The sequence below is a fragment of the Trichosurus vulpecula genome, chromosome 8 (assembly GCF_011100635.1).
Source record: "Trichosurus vulpecula isolate mTriVul1 chromosome 8, mTriVul1.pri, whole genome shotgun sequence".
In the NCBI taxonomy this organism is placed as follows: Eukaryota; Metazoa; Chordata; class Mammalia; order Diprotodontia; family Phalangeridae; genus Trichosurus; species Trichosurus vulpecula.
This window is the reverse complement of record NC_050580.1, coordinates 197,138,220-197,159,442: the sequence shown is the minus strand read 5'-3', so window position 1 is coordinate 197,159,442 and position 21,223 is coordinate 197,138,220. Positions and strand designations below refer to the sequence as shown.

Genomic DNA, 21,223 nt, shown 5'->3' with positions numbered 1-21,223 from the left:
AGAACTCCCTTTGGGTCTTGTTTCCTTTCTCTATAAGACTCAGCCTCTAAATCTCTTTATTTTATTATTAAATATTCTATATTCTATAGTATGTGCATATATATTTTATATTAAATCTCTATTTAGAAATGAAGAACTGGGGGGGCGGGGAACATAGGGATGCCATTGAATGGCAGAATTAGAATCCCAAAAGATCTTGTCATAGGTGGATAAAGGGGTAAAAGCTAATGTGGCAAAATTTAATAGGGACAAATTTAAATGCTATAGCATTTATATTAAATGCATTCATATATTTATAATAATATTAAAGGCTATAGCATAAGGAGAGGTGATGAGAGGGAGGAGAGGAGGCTAGAAAATAATTCAGGGCTGAAAAAAAAGTAAATACTCTAATGGACTACAGATTCAATAGAATACTGAATTCTCTGCTCTTCATCTCATTATCTTCCTGCTTTCAAATCCACAGAACAAGATGCTCCTTGGTCTTCTGCCTTCTTCTTCCCCCCACTCTCCTCTCTCTCCTGCCTCTTTTTGTGTGTTGTCTCCTCCCTTTAGATTGTAAGCTCCTTGACAGCAGGGACTTTCTTTTTATTAATTGTATATTCAGTGCTTAGCACGGTGCCTGGCACATAGTAGGCACTAAATAAATGTTTATTAGATTGGATTAGAATAGAATATACCATGCAATGAAGTAGCTAAAAAAGAAATAAAACTACTATGATTTTCATACTAATATAGATGTGTAAGGTATCACAAAAGTCTTAGGAAAAATCCAAGCTATTAAAATTTAAAGCTTTAATAGCTTAAAACTGCACTAAGACTTTTGGGACACCCTGTATCATGTTTAGTCTGGGGGATACAATAGTCCCCCTGAACGCTGCCTTGGTCAGATAACTGTGTCTGGTCTTGGGTGCCACATTTTCAAAAGAACATTGGTGTGTCAGGAGTCCATCTGAAAGTAGCATGACCAGCAAGACTCCCTCCAGCCACGTGCACGTGCACACACACACACACCCAGAAGGGGACCTGGAAGCATGCCATCCTGAAAGATACATGCTAAAAAAGCTCAAGACTTTTAACCTGGAGAAGATGAGATTTAGAGGGAACAGGAGGGGTCAGGACACTAGTTTGTTCAGTCATTTTTCATTCATGTCTAACTTCATGACCTCATTTGGGGTTTTCTTGTCAAAGATACTAGAGGGGTTTGCCATTTCCTTCTCCAGCTCATTTTACGGATGAGGAAACAGGCAAACAGGGTTAAGTGACTTGCCCAGGGTCATGCAGCTAGTAAGTATCTGAGGCCAGATTTGAACACACAAAGTTCAGTCTTCCCAACTCCAGGCCTGGCACTCTATCCAGCTGCCCAGGACATGAGTAATCCTTAAATATCTCAAGTATTGTCATGGGTTTTAAAAAAAGGATTAAATTTTTGCTATGTGCAGAACTGGGACCAATGAACAGATGTTACAGGTGTTATATTGAGTCCCTTATGATCTAAAGTCTTTGATTCTATGATAGTCACACTAGCCTCTAGTTTTTTAAGACTTGGGGCAGCTAAGGTGGCACAGTGTACTTAGAGCACTGAGCCTGGAGGCAGAAGGACCTAGTTCAAATCCAGCCTCAGATACTACCTGACACTTACTAGCTGTGTGACCCCAATTGGCTGGGGGGAAAAGAAGACTGTGATCTGCAGAGCTGACAAAGATTTGGAGACAGAATTTCACACGTCCTTGTAACTCTATTCTCATGCCTCAGCATTTAGGAGAAAGAATACAGCACTTATTTTCTGCATCCTAGGGATAAAGAAGCCAAGGCAAAGGAAAGAAACAAAGCTTGTCTAAGTCACATAATGATGCATGCTGGGAAATAACGCAGGTGCCCCAACTCCCTACTTTGTGCACTGATCCACTGAGGTTCACTACTCCAGAGACAAAAGAAAGAGAAAGATCCTTCATCAATGATGGAGTGGACCAATGTCCTGGAAGCTACCACCACCAAGGGAGATAAGCCCCAGTCGTCCCGGTGAATATCAGGCCACTGGACCCAGATGGCTCTGGAGGAGAAAGTGAAGCTGGTGACCTTGCACAGCCCTCCCTCACTCAAATCAAAGTCAACTGCAAGTCGTGTCACCATTTCCCTGATGTCATGGTCCTCTTTGAGAACGAAGGACAAACACGAGAAGAGCCCATGGGTTTCATCACCACCAAATGGTTGAAGCAAACACGCTATCTAGGAACCATACCGCCTGTCCCTTACTTCATCTTGACTACCTGCTAGCCCCAGCAGAGATGGAGAAGTGGGATACCTTATTAGGGAGCCCTTTCCCCAAAAACCCTGAGCCCACCCCTAACCCCCTTACCCTGAGGTGATACAGCACAACCCCAGTGCTCAGCACATCGTCATCCAGGACCATCAGGTGTGGCAGGTTGGAATCAATCGTCACCCCGGCTCTCTTCTTGTTGATGTCCACGTTACACTGATCCATGAGCGCCTTCCAGTCCTCCCACTTCTGGGCCCAGTCTTTGGAGAGCTGGTCTCTCTGGGGAAGACAGTCATAGGAGGTGTTCCCAGAGACTTGGCCTAGGGCAATCAGTTAAAGGGCAGAGGATGACCTGGCTTGAGGCTCTCACTGTCCCAAATACCTTCCCTCTTTTACTCACCATCACTGCTGATCACATTAACATTAAACTGAGAAGGAATTTTAAAATGAATTGGGAAAGGAATGGCCAGAAAGGAAGACAGCTGATGACTAACTATGACTTTCCTTCCTACCATCTGTTGGACAAATCCATGGACATCCTCTGCCTTTTCCCCATAGGGCAAGGCTCAGAAAGGCAGCCAGCAGCCATCCTTCTAACATGGCACAAGTGAGCTCATTGGTACAGATGAGAGGATCATCAAATTAGCATAATGGGACCCCCTGTGGATCCAGAATGACAGGTCTGAAAACCAATCCAGTCTCTGCTCACCTGGTTCTTCCCATCACTGACAAGATCCCAAAAATATCTTGACCATTCCTGGGGTCCCCATTCAAAATATAGATGACTACATCCTTCTATTTATCAGTACAAACAGGACCAACACAGGCCAAAGAAAGGGAGTAGGGACATCCTCTTGTCTTTCTAAAGGGTCATAAAACTGAAGGAGGCTTAGTTAAGGTGGTCCTGTCCTAAGAAAGAAGCTTTTGGAAGGATGGAGGTAACAGGAAGAGATAGCAAAAAAGCACTAACTCTTCTCATTCACTCACCAGATGGCGTTACATTTTCAGATCTTTTTTCCTCTATTCACACTGTTTCTATCCCTGCCCCCACCTGTCTCCAAATTAAGACACCAGCTCTTAGACTAGCTAAGAGCTACCTTAAAATCCTGGCCCCAGAGGACAGGAAGTAGAATTAAAGTCAGAAAGTTGGAACTCTCCCTCCTGACCTGCCCCTACCCCACCCTGTCACTACAGAATACCATGGTTGTCCATGGCAACCAGTCAACTGCATCTTTCCCTTCCCCTAAGCAGCTAAGAAAAAGGTACAGCCTTAATTAAGGACAGTAGCCTGAGGGCAACACATTAACAGCATCCTCTTCAAAACTGGGAGGGACAATTCAATCAAACAAACAATTATTAAAGGCTTACTATGTGCCTGGCATCATGTGACCCAATGGAAATGAGACAAAAATGCAACCAGTCTTTGGCCTCAAGGAGCATATGTTCTGCTTGGCAGGGGGGGGCGGGGAGTTGGGGGGAGGAGATGAGGAAAGATAAATGTGAATTAAACTCAAAACACTTCTAGACTTGACTCATATTTGGGGATTTTGTTTTCCCCAGAGAAATAACTGCCTTTACCTATTTGATTCACTCACTGACAGATCCTAAATGAGCCAGCATACCTCATGTCTTGTGTTTTGATTGTATGTTGGGTTGCTGTTGTTTGGGGGTGGGGAGAGCCCGGTGGATACCAGTGTACCCTGCAGTAGGGGGTTATGAGTGAGAGGGAAAGATCAATCTGTCTTCCCAGGGAACTAAAGAGTTGGGCAGCTAAGACCTGGGTCAGAGAAGAGGCAAAGGGAGCTTCCCACACATGCCACTAAGTGAATACCTGAATCCAAAAGGTACCAGTAGTCAGTAGTGGTATTTTCTACAAGGAAAAAAAAGGGTCCAATCAGAGGCAAAATCTGCCCTAAAGGACTAGCTCCAATATAAGTCACTGGGCTGAGGTCTCCCTCAGAATCTCTGCCTCTGACTAGACACCACTCACGCAAGCCAAAGTGGGGCCCACTGGGACGCCCGCTTGGGCTCAGAGTTCAGTTGTCATCTCTGCCATTATTATTGTGGAAGTCATACTATTTTCCTCATCCCCACAGTTCCTGGCTGGAATTCCCTTTCTTCCTTCTTCCTGGAAAGTGGGGCATTTGAGGCAAAACTTCTGCCACCACCAAAAATGTGCCTACTCCCCTTGTAACCCATCCTTTACCTCCCTAGTGGTCATCCAGCCTCTGCTTGGAGACCTCCAAGGAGGAGGAACCCATCACCTCTGAAAACAGTGCATTACACTTCTGGACAGTTCTAATTGTTAAGCTTTCCTGACATCAAGTCTAACCTTGCTTCTCTACAACTTCTACCCACTGGTCTTCTGGAACTGGACAGAAAAAGTCTAATCCCTCTGAAACACAACATCCCTTCAAGTACTTGACTCAGTTACCCTGTCTCCTCCCCCCCCCCACCCCCATCAGCCTCCCCCCTCCAGCCCCTCCCCCCTTTCTCTTCTCTGGGCTAAACACACTTAGTCTTCAACAAATCCTCATTATGACATGAACTTAAGGCACTTGACCATCCTGGTTGCCCTCCTATGCACACTCTCCAATGTCCTTCTTAAATCACGACATCCAGAAGGGAATACAACACTCTAGATAAGGGCAGACTATAGTGGCACCTGCACACATTTCTATTTCTGGAAGCTATCACTTTCTCAAGGCAACCCAAGATCACGTTAGAGTTTTTTGGTGGCTGTATCATACTGCTGAGCTATATGATTCTGCAGTCCACTGAAATCCTGAGGTGGTGTTTTGTTTTGACACCTGCTAACTATCCCTCTTATACTTGTTATGTTCCTAGGGTCATAAACCTAGAGCTGCAAAGGATCTGGGAGGTCATCTGATTAAGCGATTTGCCCAAGGTCAAACAGATAGCAAGCATCAAAGAAGAAATCTGAACCTAGGTCCTTGGATTTTGAAGACAGGGTTCTTTTCAGTGGGCCATGCTGCATCCAAGGGTAAGACCTTAACTAAATAACTACTGGATTTCATTTTGCTAGGTTCTCTAGCCTGCCAAGATCAAGCCTCACTCTATCACCTGGTATGTTAGCCATCCCTCACTCTTTGTATCCATCTATGCATGGCTCCAAGACTTTCATAAAAATGCTCAGCAGCAACAAGGTCAAGGACAGATTACAGATTTCTGAGATACTCCTAGAGAACTCCTTTCACGATGACATTGAACCATTGACTACTATTCCTTGAGTCAGGACATTCAATCAGTTCTGAGTCCACCTAATAATTGTATCATCAGCTAGAGCAAAGTCATTCTTTGTACCATGGACCCTTCTGATGGTCTAGTGAAGTCTCTGGACTCCTTCTCAGAATAATATTTAAAATAAAATGCAAAAATAAATAAAAAAATAAATTTTAAGTGCATAAAATAAGATGCAAAAGATTATAAAGGAAACCAATTACATTCAAATACCATTATCAAAATATTTTTAAAAAGAAGTTCCTGGTTTAGATCAGAGCAGACTATATTATAGCATCAAGATTCCAAAGGGTGGCCCAAAGCAGATTAAAATATAACTGGGAAATATTTAACAAAATAAGTAAAAATACAATAGAAGAGAGATAATGTTAATATGTGGTTTTCTAAGTCAATATGCAGCCCACAGGGATCTTTATGTATGGTTTAGAGAACTGCATTTCCATTTGAGTTTGATATGACCAGTCTTGATCATATCTTTCCATGAGAATAGTATAAGACACATTATCAAAAGTCTTGCTAAAACCTAAGTACTCCAGATTCATAATATTCTCCTCATCTACTAGTTTAATAATCTTGTCAACAAAGGAAATGGCCTGACCTATTCTTGATAAAGCCATGGTGGCTATTTATAGCGACTACTTTCCTTTTGAGATGTTCACCAGCATTTAATAATAACAATAACGAGAGAATATGAATAACCTTTACATACTATATGCCAGAAGCTACTCCAAGCACTTTACAAATAGCACCTTATTTGTCCTCAAAACAGTCCTGGGTGCTATTATTATCCCTATTTTACAAATAAGGAAACTGAGGCAAGGAGAAGTTAGCTAGTGTCTGAGGCCAGATTTGAACTCAGGTCTTCCTGAATCCTGGACCAGTGTTCTATCTACTACACCACTGGCTGCCCTTTTCTTTAATGATTTTTTAAAATAATTTTTGTTTGTTTTATTAATTTAATTAATTTTTTAAAACAATTTGCCCATTTCTTTAATTATCCATCCTAGTATTTTCCTAGGAATTGAAGATAAGATCACTGGCCCATTGTTTGCAACTTTTCTCTTCCCTTTTTCAAAAAATCAGGACATTTGTCTTTCTCCTATCTCAAGACTCAAGTCCCATTTTCATGAAGCCTTCTGCTTATTTCAACCTCAGTGGCTTCTCCGTTTTCTCAGCTATCATTGCACATGAAAGAAATTTTTATAGTAATTCCCTTTTACATTTCTTTTTTAAGAATAAGTTTTATTGGTATATTTTGGGGGTTTTTTTACATAATAGTCGTTTCCAGCTATGTCCTCTCCCCTTTTAAAAAAAAGCCTTCTAACAAAGATCTCCCTTGCAATAAAGAAAAATGTTTAAGAAAGCCAACACAGAGACTACATCTGACAGTGTAAACAACATTTCATAGCTATGGTCCCCCAGTTCTCCAACAAAAAAAGGAATCTACTTCTTCATCTCTTCTCTGGGGTTATGGTTGATCATTACAATTACTAAGCATTCAGGTTAATTTTAGTATTTTTTTACATCATTGTAACAATTGTGCACATCACCTTCCTCATTCTGCTTATTTCACTCTACGTTAGCTCGTACAAGTTTCTAATGTTCCTCTGTATTTCCCATATTTGTTTTTATAGTGCATTAACACTAACAAGCCGGAATTTCTTTAGTATCCTCCAATCTGGAGACACCCAGCTTGTTTCCAGTATTCTTGCTACCACAAAAAAAAGTGCTATTGGAGATATTTTGGTAAATATAATATCTTCTTACTGCATTTCACATCTTCGTATCTGTAGCACTTGAAGCATTTAGCTGTTTTCAGATTGTCTCCCTAGCTAGATTATATGCTCCTTGAGGGCAAGAGACTGACTCCTAGAGCACAGCGTTTAGTGGACATTCAATATAACCTGCTGAATGATTGTTTGATTGAATGAAAATAAGTCCTTCCTCTGTGGTTGTGTCTAATGGCCCCCAAAAGGAGCCCCCACAATCCCCTTGGAAGGAGCAGAAACAGTAAGAAAGAAATCCACAAAGGAAACACACCATTTCCATGAAAGACAATGGAGCTGGAAACTTCCACCCAAACTAAAGAGAGCCTCATCCCAGAAGGAATGAACAATCACAAGAACCAACCCTTTCTGATCCAAATCCTGTCACTCATCCCAATCAAAAATATTCACCTTCATCTCATTATGGAGAACCAGCTCCTTCAGGTTTCCATTCCTTCCATCCGTGAAGGGACTCAAGTTCCCCTGGGCAAACAAAGGGAGCAGAGATGGCCATTGTGCAGAAGGAGTCTCCAAACATTCTTGGGAGGGAAGATGCAGGAAAGAAGGAAGAATTTCTCTCCAAAATCAGAAGTAAGAGGGAAGCTAATAAAGGTGCATATGATCAGATAGGGGGAAAGGATTTAGAGAAATAGGGAGTTTTTCTCTTTACACAATTACTAACAACCTCAGAGAAATGGCCTCCCACCCAACTACCCACATGTGCACACATGCAATGTTTCCTCTTTGCTCTAGGGGCCAAGGTGACCCCAGTAATGATGCCAGAGGAGCAGCTATACTGGATCACCTACTCCTCCCACAACACCACTGGCATGGAAGACTGGAGAATACACCTGGAGATGTCTCATGAGGAATTTCCTGCTTGTGTAGGGGAAGTATCTGGATATCCCACATACCAGTTCAAAGCTCAGGAGCATGCCTTTCAACCTTTCAATTTCTTCCCGAAGTTCTCTGATTAGTTTTACATTTGCATCCTAAAACAGAAAGGACTGGAGATGATTAGTGGGCGGTACCAGGTTCCCAGGTCCATGCAGCCAACCAGCAATCACAGTTTCAACCAGCCAGTGGGCAAATACTTTCTGCCATATCATTCAGGAGACATTACTAGAATTTTTCACTAAAATGATTAAAGAGACTTTTAGAAATCTACTGAAATTTTTCATTCTAGATTCATCTAATCTTAATCTCCCCTTCTAGGTCATAATATACAAAGAAATAGCAAAACAGTTTGCTACTGAGGGGGAAAAAATCTAAAACACATAAAACAAATAAGAACAAATTCAGAAGGAATTTCTGCAGCACTCAGAAATTTGCAACACTCTTTCCTGAAATGAAAGTACACTGGGGATTTTCAAAGGGATGGTCTTATTACAAAAAACAAAAAACTATTTTAGTAGGGTCAAGATGAGAGGTCAAAGAAGTCTTGAAACCCTGGGAGAAAATATTTAAGTCCTTTAACTTCTGGTACCAAGGGTATGATCTGGGAATAACTGCCTGTCCACCCAAAGGGATTTGCGATGTAGGCAAGGTAGAAATAAGCAAGGGGACAAGACATATAAATGATACCTAAGGCCAACCTTGGAGGGCAGTACCATCAGTGGCATCTACCACTCCCATCCAGGGTTTCAGATGATAAGCTCACCTCATTCACACGTGGTTTGTTTATGATGTTTTTGGCACTGGATGCATATCTCAGCGTGCTCATTGTCTCACTGTAACTGGAGTTTGCAGGAGACACAGCTGAAGTAGGTAGAAGAAAGTTAAAAGAATTACAGACCCATGTATCTTACCACCTCCAATCTACCTACTAGAGATCTTGCCACTGATAGCCCAACATGTGAATTTTTAAAAACTAGGAAAATGGGCATGGCCTGGGCAAACATGGCTCATCCCTCTGGGGCAGAACATGGCCCTTACACACAAAGCTGACCCAGTCTCACACTCACTGGCAACCATGATGGTCTTGGAATTGCCTCCTAGACTATCTTTCAGCAGCCAGGTCAGCACCGAGTCCCGATAGGGGATGTACGATTGCTTTCGAGGGACTCCACCAATACTGCCAGCCACCGAGGGAGAGCTGAGGCTCCCATTGTCTCCACCCTCACTGGATGTGCTATTTGGGCTTTGGTAACTGATGAACATCTGGGAGTTTTGTGCTTAAAAAAAAAAGAAAGAAAAAGAAAATTAAAAAACATATCACGTCTCGTAAATAAGGTTCTTAAAGAATTAAAAAAGAAGCTTTTCATTTCTTAGCCTTCTCAAGGACTTTTTTTGACTCCTGGCCTGCAGGAAGCAAGCTGTATTAATTGTTTGCATAATTCCTCTAATGATGAAAATATAGTGCTGTGGAGATGGCCCCAATGTAATCCAATGTATTAAATGAGTGTCAAAATGAATGAACAATTTTTTATATCTGAAACCAATAAGCATTAAGTGCCTACACCATGCCAGGTACCAGCAATACACAGGCGAAAACTGGAACAGTCTCTGTCCTCAAGAAGCTTACCCTCTACTAGGAAAAACAACATGGACACAGAAAAGAGGAATACATAAGTAAGTTGGGGGGAGGGGGTTGAAGGAGGGCAAGGGAAGACTAAGAGCTGAGGGAATCAGGAAAGATCTCTTGCTGGAGATGAGACTTGGGCTGAACCCTGAAGAAAGCCGGAGATCCCAAGAGGCCAAAATGGAGAATTCCAGGTACAGAGAGAGCATAAAGGGGGTCTGCTTGGCTGGGATAGACAGACTGTTTGGTTTACCCATCTTTGGAAAAGAATCCCTAAAAAGAAACTGAGGCTTTCCTCTAATCAGTAGTTATTTCCATTGCCCTCATCCTCATTGAAGAGTGACAGAACCACTGGGGACTCTCAGAAGGCTCCCTCTTCCCTCACTTAGTGATCCAGGCCTTCAGAACGTTACCTAAGGTGGAGATGACAATGCCCAGAGTCACCAGGGACTTGTTGATGCTAGCACCTTCAGTGATCCGGTCCTTACAATAGCTGGGGTCTGCCCTTTCACTGAAACACAAGCCAGGAAGAACCCAAGGTTAGGAATGGATACCTCAATTATTCCCAACTCCTGAATGCCTCATAAAATCTCTCAGGTACAGTGGAAGAGGGCTAAATTTGGAGCCAGGGGCCTGGGTTTAAATGGCACCTCTGCTACTTACTACCAGTGTGACCTGGGATAAGTCATTTAATTTCTCTATGCTTCAGAATCCTCATTGTTTAATGAGTAGGTTTGGACAAGAGGATTTACGAGGTCCTGTGATCCCAAAGAGAAGTTCTGGTTGCATGAATTATGAAGCAGTTTTAAAATAAGGATTTTTGCCTCATTTAATCTTCCAGTAGTTAGGGGGCACACATCACTCAACCTTTTTTTTGTCTACATGTAGCCATGAGGGCCCTCAATTTAGAATAGCAGGTGATCAATAAATCCCCTGTATGGGGTGCTAGGAATACAAAAGGAAAAAAGTGAAGCCATTCTTGATGTCCAGGAGCTCAAGAATAAGATTTCTTACCAATAAACCAAAGATAGTATTACTGCCCCCCTTCTAAAAATTTCTAAATTGCTCTGCCTTCTGGCCAGTTCCATGACAGAGATGGAAGGTTTGGGAACGCTGTGACTTCCATTCACCCAGATGGAAGCTCAGCAACAACTAAATTGAGTTTCCAAATAATTTGCTTCTTTTGTATTTTTTCTCAGGAGTCTACAAGGTATGCAAGGCTAAAAGCTCTGCCAAAGCTTGCAGACAGTTTAACGGGGATGTGAGCATGGTAGCTGCCTCAGATAGTTCCCACCAGGAAGTGACACCTGGGACCCCACAGGGGAACCATGATTACCTGCCTGCCAGATCCACCAGGTTGATTTTGCTGGCAATTTCAGAAGAGAGGTTGTTTTCCAGGACAGCCTAAAGGAAAAAACACATTTAAATGTCATCAGGTGGAAATGGATTAAGGCAGCTAGGTAGCTCAGTGAGAGCACTGGGTCTGGAGTTAGGAAGACCTGAATGAGTTCAAATCTGGCCTCAGATACTTACCAGCTGTGTGGCCCTGGGCACATCACTTAACCTGTTTGCCTTGATCCACTGGAAAAGAAAATGGCAAGCCACTCCAGTATCTTTACTAAGAAAAACCCATGGACAGTATTAGAGTGCTATGGGACATCCATGGGGTCATAAAGACACCATTGAATGACAGACAACAAGAGAAATGGATTAGGTTTCAGGGCAGCTTTCTAGTTTTACCATGGTTTGTTTTAGTCAGCTGCATGGCACAGAAGAAAGAATGCTAGATTTGTTCAACAGTGAGCTTCTCTGATAAAGGTGTCTTAATCAAGATATATAAGGGATTGATTCAAACTTGCTAAAATAAGAGATATTCACCCAATTGATAATGGTCAAAGGATATGAACAGGCAGTTCTCAAGGGAAGAAATCCAAGCTGTCAACAACCATATTTTAAAAAACCATTAATAATCAGAGAAATGCAAATAAAAGCAACTGAGGTTCTATCTAACACTCATCAGATTGGAAAAGTTGAGCAAAAAAAAAAAAAGGGAAATGACAAATGTTGGCAGACACATGAAAGCACTGATGGTGGAGGTGTGAATTGGTCCAACCATCCTGGAAAGTAATTCAGAACCATGCCCCAAAAATTACTAAATTGTACATAGCCTTTGACTTTCTGATACCACCGCTAAGCCTATACCTCAAAGACATCAAAGAAAGAGAAGAATCCATATTTAATATAACTAGCATATAAAATATAAATATCCTCAGATTGTAAGCTCCTTGAGGGTAAGAGCTATCTTTTGCCTCTTTTTGTAACCCCAGTGCTTAGCACAGTGCCTGGAACAAGGAGGAACAAGGAGTAAATGTTAAGTGAATTGAATATAGACCTTTCGTTGAAATGATCGATATTGATTATGTATCATTTTCTTACTGATTCTACTTACAGTAGATTGAGCTTGTCCTGTAACTGCTTAGATTCTGTAGTTGATTTTGTTCTGTAATTGATCAAATCATGGGTCTCTGTCTCTGAACTTGGTTCAGAATTCAGCTGGTCCATAATGAGTTATGTTCAGAAATGAATTCTTGCCTCAAAGAATTTAACTGGCCTCTGGGAAGGCATATGAACACAAGGAAGTTGGGTCTAATATTTTAACACAACCAGGCTCTCCTTCAAGGATGTCTGGTTTGCGGCCCACAAGTCTGGGTCATTATCAGTAATCCAGCGGGTGGACTCAAACAATGAGCTCTTCTTAATCACAAGGAGGAAGGAATGGTAGTGTTGCTAGCCCTCTTATCAAACTTCAAACCAATCATGCTGCTCCCTGCACCTCAGATCTATAACCAGTCATACCCTTCCCTGTGACTCAGTTATGCCATGATGCCACTTAACCAGTTTTGTACTCTCTAAGACCCTATAAAAGAAAACTGTCCCCCTCATTGGGGGTCTCAGCTTACTGAGGAAACTGGGATGCTATTTATGGGTAGATTTGCACTTTAACAATAAATTGATCATGCTCAGAACTCTTGTGCCTCAGTTTACCTATTTTTAACTTACAAAGATTTACAAAGGGCCTTACACATATTAACTCATTTAGTCCTTACAATAAATCCTATGAGGTAGGTGATATTATTATCTCCATTTTAATGAGTAAACTGAAACAGGCAGAGGTTAAGTGACTTACCCAGGGTCTCAGGGCCTAAAAAGTATCTGAGGCAGGATTGAACTCAGGTCTTCTTGACTCCAAATATACTACTCAATCCATTTACTGCTTCAACTTAGGAGCTGGAAAATATTTACTTTTTGTGGTTGCAAAGAAGCAGAAACTAAGGGGGTATTCATCAGATGGGGAATGGCTGAACAAATAATGGTATACAAGTATAACAGAAGACTACTGTGACATGAGAAATGGCAAAGAGGACAGTTTCAGAGAAACCTGGGAAGACTTATATGAACTGATGCTGGGGAAGGTGATCAGAACCAAGAGATCAACTTATAGTATGTCAACATTGTAAAAATGAACAATTTTGAAAAACTGATCAACGCATTAATTAGCCATAATTCCAAATAACAGATGATGAATAATTCTACTCAGCTGCTGACAGAGAGGTGATTGACTAAATACGTAGAACGAGCCATATGGTTCCAGCCAGGGCCAATTTAGCAATTTCTTTTGCTTGACTATGAATATTATAAAGGTTTGGTTTCCTTTTTTCCCCCTGTGGGGTTTAGAAGAGGTAGAAGAAATAGGAAGTAAATATTGGATAATTTTTTAAATTATAAAAGTGAATGCTGCATTTCATTGGGGCAGCTAGGTGGTGCAGGTGATAGATCTAGCATGGGACCTGGAATCAGGAAGGCTTCATGACCCCCTTTGGGGTTTTCTTGGCAAAGATATGAGAGTGGTTTACCATTTCCTTCTCCAGTTCATTTTACAGATGAGGAAATTGAGGCAAACAGGGTTAAGTGCCCTGTCCGGGGTCATATAGATAGTGTCTAAGACCAGATTTGATTTCATGAGGATGAGGCTTCCTGATTCCAAGCCCAGTGCTCTATTCACACAACTGCTGGTAGGAGGCATGTAAGAAGAATCCCTTTTCTACTGTTGACCTTTATTCATTGAATATGGGGTCTCTGAGGGTGAGGATCTGTCCTTTACATGGTCAATACAGCACTCCCACAGGTCACTACCAATCATCCTGATCTATATCTTACCACTGGACCTAGATGGTTCTAGAGGAGAAATTGAGGCTGGTAACTTTGCACAGCCCTCTCTCACTTAAATCCAATTCACTTGCACGTCACGGCATCACCAATCTGATGTCATGGTCATCTTCGAGAATGAAGAATAAGCAACAACCCCTGTGGGTAGTAAGTAGTAGGAGTTGCCCCACCGGAGACCCAATTAGAACTGGCCAGTTGGGCAACACAGCTTGTTCTTTCTTTCCTTCTTTTTCTTTCTTCCTTTCTTTTTCTTCCTTCCTTCTTTCTGTTGAGGTTTGGAGTGCTGGGAACCCCGAAATGTAAGGGTACAGTGGGGTCTGCCTCGAAAGAATTTGACCACTCAAGCCTTCCAGTCAAAGTAGCAAGTTTATTGTGACACCAATAGAAGCACATGAGATTCTAAGTGAGTCTGCAAATTTGATGAGGATGGGACACATACTTTTATACAGAAAAAGGCTGTGAAAAGATCTGGATGGGATTAAGGAATGGCAAGTAGGCTGGGGTGGGCCAGGTGGAGACAATGATAGGAGTTAAGTGTTCTGGGCTGGATTGGAGGGCCACAAGGAAAGGACAGGTAAAAGAATTATTGAGTATCTAGGTAGAAATGAGTGGGAAAGTTCAGGGGCAAAGTCATCATCTTTTCCTTTTACAGGTTCAGCGTGAATCCTATAACCTCATCACTTCCTTCCTCCCTCCTTCCTTTCTTTCTTCTTTCCCTTCCCTCTGTCCACATATGGTATCATATCCTTACCTGCAGGTGTTCTGCCTAAAGGAATATAAATTTTGATGGCTGGAGCCTTGCAAGACATGTTAGGGTTTAAGGGCTAGATTTCTTTCTTAAGGACCATGCCTCAAACCCAAATCATTCTGGCTCTTACTGATCGGCCAACAGTAGGTCCAAGTAGGGCCAAGCCCCACTTGGTCATTATTTGGGCCCTGATTGGCTCAGAGTGAATATAAATAACAAGTTGTTTCTGTTTTGGCCAGAAACCCTGAGGGTTTTCCCCTCCCGTATTAATTTTTTTTTTGACTAGGTAAAAGAGGCCATGCTCTGCCTCATTTCTTACCTAGCTTTAATCATTGGTTTGTAATAACTGGGTGTTGCCTCAGTCATATTGAGTTAAGGAGTTAAGTGTTCTGGGCTGGATTGGAGGGCCACAGGGAAAGGACACGTAAAAGGATTATTACAATCTGCATTTTATAAAAGGGGAAATTGAGGCAGAAAGAGGTCAAGGTCACACAGGTAATAAGTATATGAGCCAGGATTTGAACTCAGATCTTCCTGACTCCAGATTCAGCACTTTACCCATTATACCACATAGCTACACCCTTTGTATGCATGTGGCTTGTTTAGACTGTTTACAAATCATCTCTCCACTTCATAAAAACAAATTAATACATGAGAAAGGAGAGGAAAAGGAAAAGAAGAGAAATGAGATGGGTGAAGGTAAGGGGAAGAAAATTCACTCAGACTTAAGAAGTAATAACCGACCTGTGTATAGTAGATGGTGAAGATAGCGTGGGATCTGCTGCTGGCCTCATGAACATGGGTAGCTGCTGTGATTCTGTGTATACAAGGGAAGACAACAGGACAATGACAACGTATACATGCTGAGAACTTTGGGAAGGCAGAGAAAGAACAGGAAATGGTACAACTAAGACCAAATAGGAAACTATCAAAGGTTCCAGACTTTGGTGTAGAATCATAAGGGAAGAAGCCCCAAAACAGAGTCAGGCTTCCACCTTTATGATGCTACACTAAAGCAAGATGGTGGCCAAGTTGACTATCAAACATTCTTTCTCTGTTCTAGCTTCTATGGTATGTTCTAATTTGTCTTCTCTGTCTTTGAAATTTCTAGCAAAACCTCAGATAAGGTGTATATAACCTCAACATCATGGCCCAACCCTAAGCTAACGGTATGAACATTTTGAAAAGTGATGGAAACAAAAGTTCCCAATACAATTCTAGAAAAAGAACAAATAGGAAGATAGGACTTGTTGGACTTTTCAATGACAGATGACAAATTAGAACATCTCATAGAAGCTAGAACAAAGAACTTTCGAAAATCATCTAAACCACCATCTTGCTTTCAGGCTATGGGAGGGCCAAGCCAAGCCAAGCCCAAGATTCACTGTTGGATGCAATTACATTTTGATACGGTGAGAAAAGCTCCTGATTTAGCTTCAAAGGACCTGTGTTTGAATCTTAGCTCTTCTAGTCATATAATCTTGGCCACATCATATTTCCCCTCTGGTCCTCATTTTTCTAATATGACAAATGATGGAGTGTGTATTAATGATCCTTTCTAGTTCAAAATTCTATGATTCTAAAACTAACTCTGGTTTTAGGAGTCTTTAAACCCAGATTATCCACCCCAACAACTGATCTGTGCTCACAAGGGGCTGAAAAGCTGAGACCAAGGAGTGATGGAGGTGACAAAGAAAACCATTACCTGTTTGCTACACCTTCTTCCAAGAGACCAATTATCTGCCTAGAGTTGGTAACCACATGCTGAGATAAGCCTGTTCAGTTTACAAAAGGAAGAAAAGGGAAATAATATTATTTTTTAAAGTTCAGCTTACTCCATCTCTCAGCAGACAAACCAGCTGATCATTCCTTTGTTGATTTATTTGACAAGTATTTATAAGTGCCTACAATGTATCCATCAACACTGTGTTAAATGGGTTACAAAGAAATCAGACTGGGACCCTGTCCTTTAAGGAGCTTAGGGTAATGAAAGCATAAATCACAGCACAGGTAACAATATGAGATATTAAGTATATCATTAGGTATCAAATGGGTTGAAGTTGTTATTTGTTCTTTGTTCTTAAAGAGGACCATGACATCCAGGAGGTGATGCCAAGACGTGCAAGTAAATTGAATTTAAGTGATTAAGTGATTGGATTTAAGTCTGTTCAAAGCTGTGCAAAGTCACCAACCTCACTCTTTCCTCCAGGGCCATCTTGGTCCAGTGGCAAGATATAGATCAGGACAACTGGAGATGGCCAGATGCAGTGGGAGACCTTGGCCTTTTTGAGCTAAGGTCTGTAACAGGTCTCAGTTTGACTGAAGCAACACCCAATCCATGATTAAGGCTAGGTAAGAAATGAGGCAGAGAATGGCCCCTTTCAAGTAGCCAAAAAAATAAAAATAAAAAATCTGAGAGGGGAAGACCCTCAGAGTTTCTGGTCAAAACAAAAACAATTGCTAGTTAAATTCACTCTGAGCCAATCAGGGCCCAAATAATGACCAAGTGGGGCTTGGCCTGGGACCTACTGTTGGCCAGTCAGCAAGAGCCAAAGTGATCTGGGTTTAAGGCATGGTCCTTCTTAAGAAAGCAATCTAGCCTGTAAACCCCCAGATATCTTGTGAGGTTTCAGCCATCTAAATATGCATTCCTCTGGGCAGAACACCCACAGGTAAGGGCCTGATATCCTACTTAGAAAGAAGAAAGGAGGAGACAGGAAGGAAGGGAAGGGGAGAGACAAACTAAACAGATTCCAGAGATGAATCAGAATTTCTCTAGTTCATTCAGAATCCGGGCTCTTACAAGGGTCATTGTGGGAGATAAATCCTCAGGATGAGAATGTCTGCAAACATACAAAAGCCTGCAGGCTTATGTTTGTCTCTCCCTCAAGGTCTTAGCTGGTATGACCGTAGCTGTCCGAGTTCCCACCATCTCACAGTCTTAAAACTAGAGTTACCAACATAGAGACCAAACTGCTAACTCATTTAAGTAATAAAGCCATCGATTTTTATTTATTTTGGCAAGGCAATCAGGGTTAAGTGACTTGCCCAGGGTCACACATTTGTAAGTATCAAGTGTCTGAGGGCATATTTGAACCCAGGTCCTCCTCCTGACTCAAGGGCTGGTTCTCTATCCACTCTGCCCCACTATCCACTAGCTGCCCCAAGATCATAGGTTTAAATTTGGAAGGGGCCTTTGATGCCATTGATACAAATGCCCTCATTTTTCAAATAAGGAATCTGAAGCCTACTGAGATGAAGTCCCCAGGCTCACTCAAGTCGGAGATCTAGGATTTAAACCCAGGGCCAGGGACTTCAAATCCATGACTCTTTCTACTGTACCACACTTGAGTCAGCACAAGTCTCTACCTTCAGCTCACCTGCCACAGTGCTGTTACATGAAGCCATAATTCAGAACATCAAGTTATATGGGTCTCTTTTCAAGCTTCCATTTCTCTCTTTCTTGAAAAGAGAACAAAATACTCAACAACCCTAAAATAAAACTTGTGAAATCCCTCCCCCAACAAAACTTGGAGTAGCTTGCTAAATGGACAAATGAAATAAATGAGAAAAATCTATCCCATTAATTCTTGTTCCTAATCCTACATTCCACTGTATTGTCATTTAATTATTTCATATAAATGTGATATACTTCATCTCCTCCAACTACACCATAATTTTTTGAGGGTAAGATGTACTACATTGAACTAAACTGAATTTATTTCAAATAGGAAATAACATGGCTCTAGAAATTCCAGAGTTTACAAAAATGAAAAATAAAAGCCACCAGGGGGCAGCATTACAAATAACAGCAATAGAATGCTGGTTCAATACTTTTCACAAGTTCTTACTCACCTAAATGAACCCTGTATTACCTGGTGAACTCCTAATCCCACCCCATATTCCTTTGCTTATACCTCTCCTCTGATGTGGAATGATCCCTCCTCACCCCCTCCACTGCTGCCTGCCATGATTTCTCCCAATCTGAATCTATTCATCCTACAAGGCTTTATTCATGGATCCCATGCAGCCCTCCACCATCTCAATCCAAGATGGTTCTACAATTTCTGATTTCATAGATTCCTTATTGTCTAGACCACTCATTTGATATTTACTATCATGTATGTATGTATCCTTTCATGTGAATATTTCTTACCACCCCAAATGGATTGCAATCTCTGTGAGGGAAGGGACTATGCCTTCTTCTTTTTCATATCTACTCAATCTACTCTTCTAAGGCCCTACTCACCACTCCCATACAAAGAGCCCTTCCCTGGTCACCATTTCCCTATGTGTGTTCTTTCTTCCAGTAAAATGTAAGCTCCTTTAGGGCAGGCAATGTATTTACTTTTGTATTTATCTTATACGTACTGATTTAACTATGTTGTTTCCATCATTAGGATATAAGCTCCTTGAAGGCAGGGATGTTTTCTTTGTATCCCTAAAACTTAGCACAAGTTAGTGGCACATAGTAAGCACTTAGAAACACCTGCTGATTGTTGATTGATTGACTGTACTTGTACCCCTAGTATTTAGCACAATGCTTGGCACACAGTGTTTAATAAATGATTTTTCGTTCATTCATCTATTCATTCATTTATTCATTCATCATTCACTGCATCCCCTAAAGTTCCTAGAGTAAATGCCTTTCACACAGCTAATATTTTCTGATTCGCTGACCGCTCTTTTCACTTTCAAAATACCTTTCTTGCAGAGGGCCAAAATTTGCTCAGGAAAGGGTGCAGAACTGCTTATAATGTATAGGAACCAAACTATGTGTTATCCAAAAAAGGGAAAGCAGTCTGTGACAGAGATATTTATGGGGAGTTTAAAAAAGGAATGGGTATATTCTCACATAGTTTTGCACAGGAAAATCAAACTAATGTCCAGGGAAAAAAACTACAAATGGCAATGGTTTACATTCCCAAACTTCCATTTATTTCAATATAGCATATGAGAATGAAAAACTGGAAAAACATTACTGTCTAGGGGACTGTAAGAAAAAATAACCTAGGCTTTCCATCATTGACTTTTACTGTTCAGTCACTGAGCTGACAGAGCTTATGGGCATGGTCAATTTAATGGGATCAGTAAATGCCATGCTCTGGTCAGATAAGCAGGTGCTGACCTCACCAAGAGTCCAGCATTTGGCTACTATGGCTCCTGTCACCCATCTCAACTCACGAATTAGATAAAGCTAAAGAGGTACTTCTCTAGTCTGTCCCCAGAGGCTGGCTACTATAAGCCCATATGTATCTGTGTTGAAAGGCCCCAAGTACCCAGCTCATCAATGGCTTCTCCCTAGGGGTCTAAGGGTGTTCACTTTCCTCCCCAGAGGGAGAAAAGTAAGAGAGCCCAGACCTCCCCGCTGGGTAACAGAACCTGACCCAGTAAGAGCTGATAGTCTGCAAAGCATTACACAATAACTCCTGCAAATACACCTCTTCCACTTCCCAGCTTCTGAAACTGACTGTGAGTGATGGGCAGGCGAGTCACATAACATCCTATATCAGACTACTGCCCAGTTTTTATTTTGGTCTCAGACTTCAGGGCTTATGGAGTTTATTCTGGATTTTGGTTCCCACCCTCTCCTTCCCAAGTCTTTCTGACCGGGGCCCTGGCTGCAGACCTGGAGATGTGTATCAACAACAGTCTTACCTTGTACATAAGGGCCTGTCTCTGGGTGTTCCCTGACCCGCAGGGTGTAGGGCTTTTTCTGATCAGACTGTTTCAGCAGATCTCGTACCCTCTCATTATAGATTTCTAGGAAACTAGAGGAAAAAAGGAAAAAGATGGCAGTGTTCATTCTTGGCCTAACAGGAAAAGAGATGGGCTACGGATCAGCAGGCTTTGAATTGAGGTCCAGTTCTGTCTCTGAATATGACTATAGGACCTTGAATAAATCAGCTCCTTGTTTTATTTATCTGCAAAATGCGTTCAGTTTAAAATATGAAAAGAACCCCCTCCGAAAAAAATATGAAAACAATAGACTTAAGAGTCAAGAGACATGGATTGAAGTCCTGGCTGTGTAATAAAGAGCAACTGCTTAACTTTGGGGGCCTCAACTCTCTCAACAACAAAATGAAGAGGTTCTTAATTAGAATTCAGGGGGTCCACAAATTTGGATGGGAAAAATTACATCTTTATTTTCACTAACCTTTAACTGCAACCTAGCATTTCCTTCTATTATGATTTTGAGAAGGGGTCTATAGGCTTCATCAGACTACTGGGGTCCATGACACAAATGACAGTGATTTGTTTGTCTTGGAGACTAGGCTTCCCTAGCTCATGGGAGCTCTGACCTACTCCATTTCTAGTCTGGACCAGTTTACCTCTCCTTAGGCAGCCCCCATCCCACTGAAAGCACTCCCCACAGCTTTCAGTGGCTCAACAGAATTAGTGAGGACACCCAATTAACTATAGCCCTACTGAAGTCAACA

The 21,223-nt window shown here is 41.6% G+C and overlaps 1 protein-coding gene across 1 annotated transcript in view; it reads right to left on the bottom strand.

Annotated features, from left to right (window-relative positions):
* The window catches only part of STARD9 (StAR related lipid transfer domain containing 9), a 145,470-nt gene that overhangs the window by 38,054 nt on the left and 86,193 nt on the right, over positions 1-21,223 (bottom strand). Inside the window, exons 8-17 of the mRNA XM_036736691.1 lie at positions 20,442-20,554; positions 16,489-16,558; positions 15,528-15,600; positions 11,145-11,212; positions 10,222-10,319; positions 9,252-9,461; positions 8,948-9,045; positions 8,202-8,279; positions 7,699-7,770; positions 2,360-2,539 (exon numbers count right to left, since the gene is read on the bottom strand). Coding sequence (XP_036592586.1) covers positions 2,360-2,539; positions 7,699-7,770; positions 8,202-8,279; positions 8,948-9,045; positions 9,252-9,461; positions 10,222-10,319; positions 11,145-11,212; positions 15,528-15,600; positions 16,489-16,558; positions 20,442-20,554 — 1,060 coding nt within the window. The remainder of the gene's footprint in view (positions 1-2,359; positions 2,540-7,698; positions 7,771-8,201; positions 8,280-8,947; positions 9,046-9,251; positions 9,462-10,221; positions 10,320-11,144; positions 11,213-15,527; positions 15,601-16,488; positions 16,559-20,441; positions 20,555-21,223) is intronic.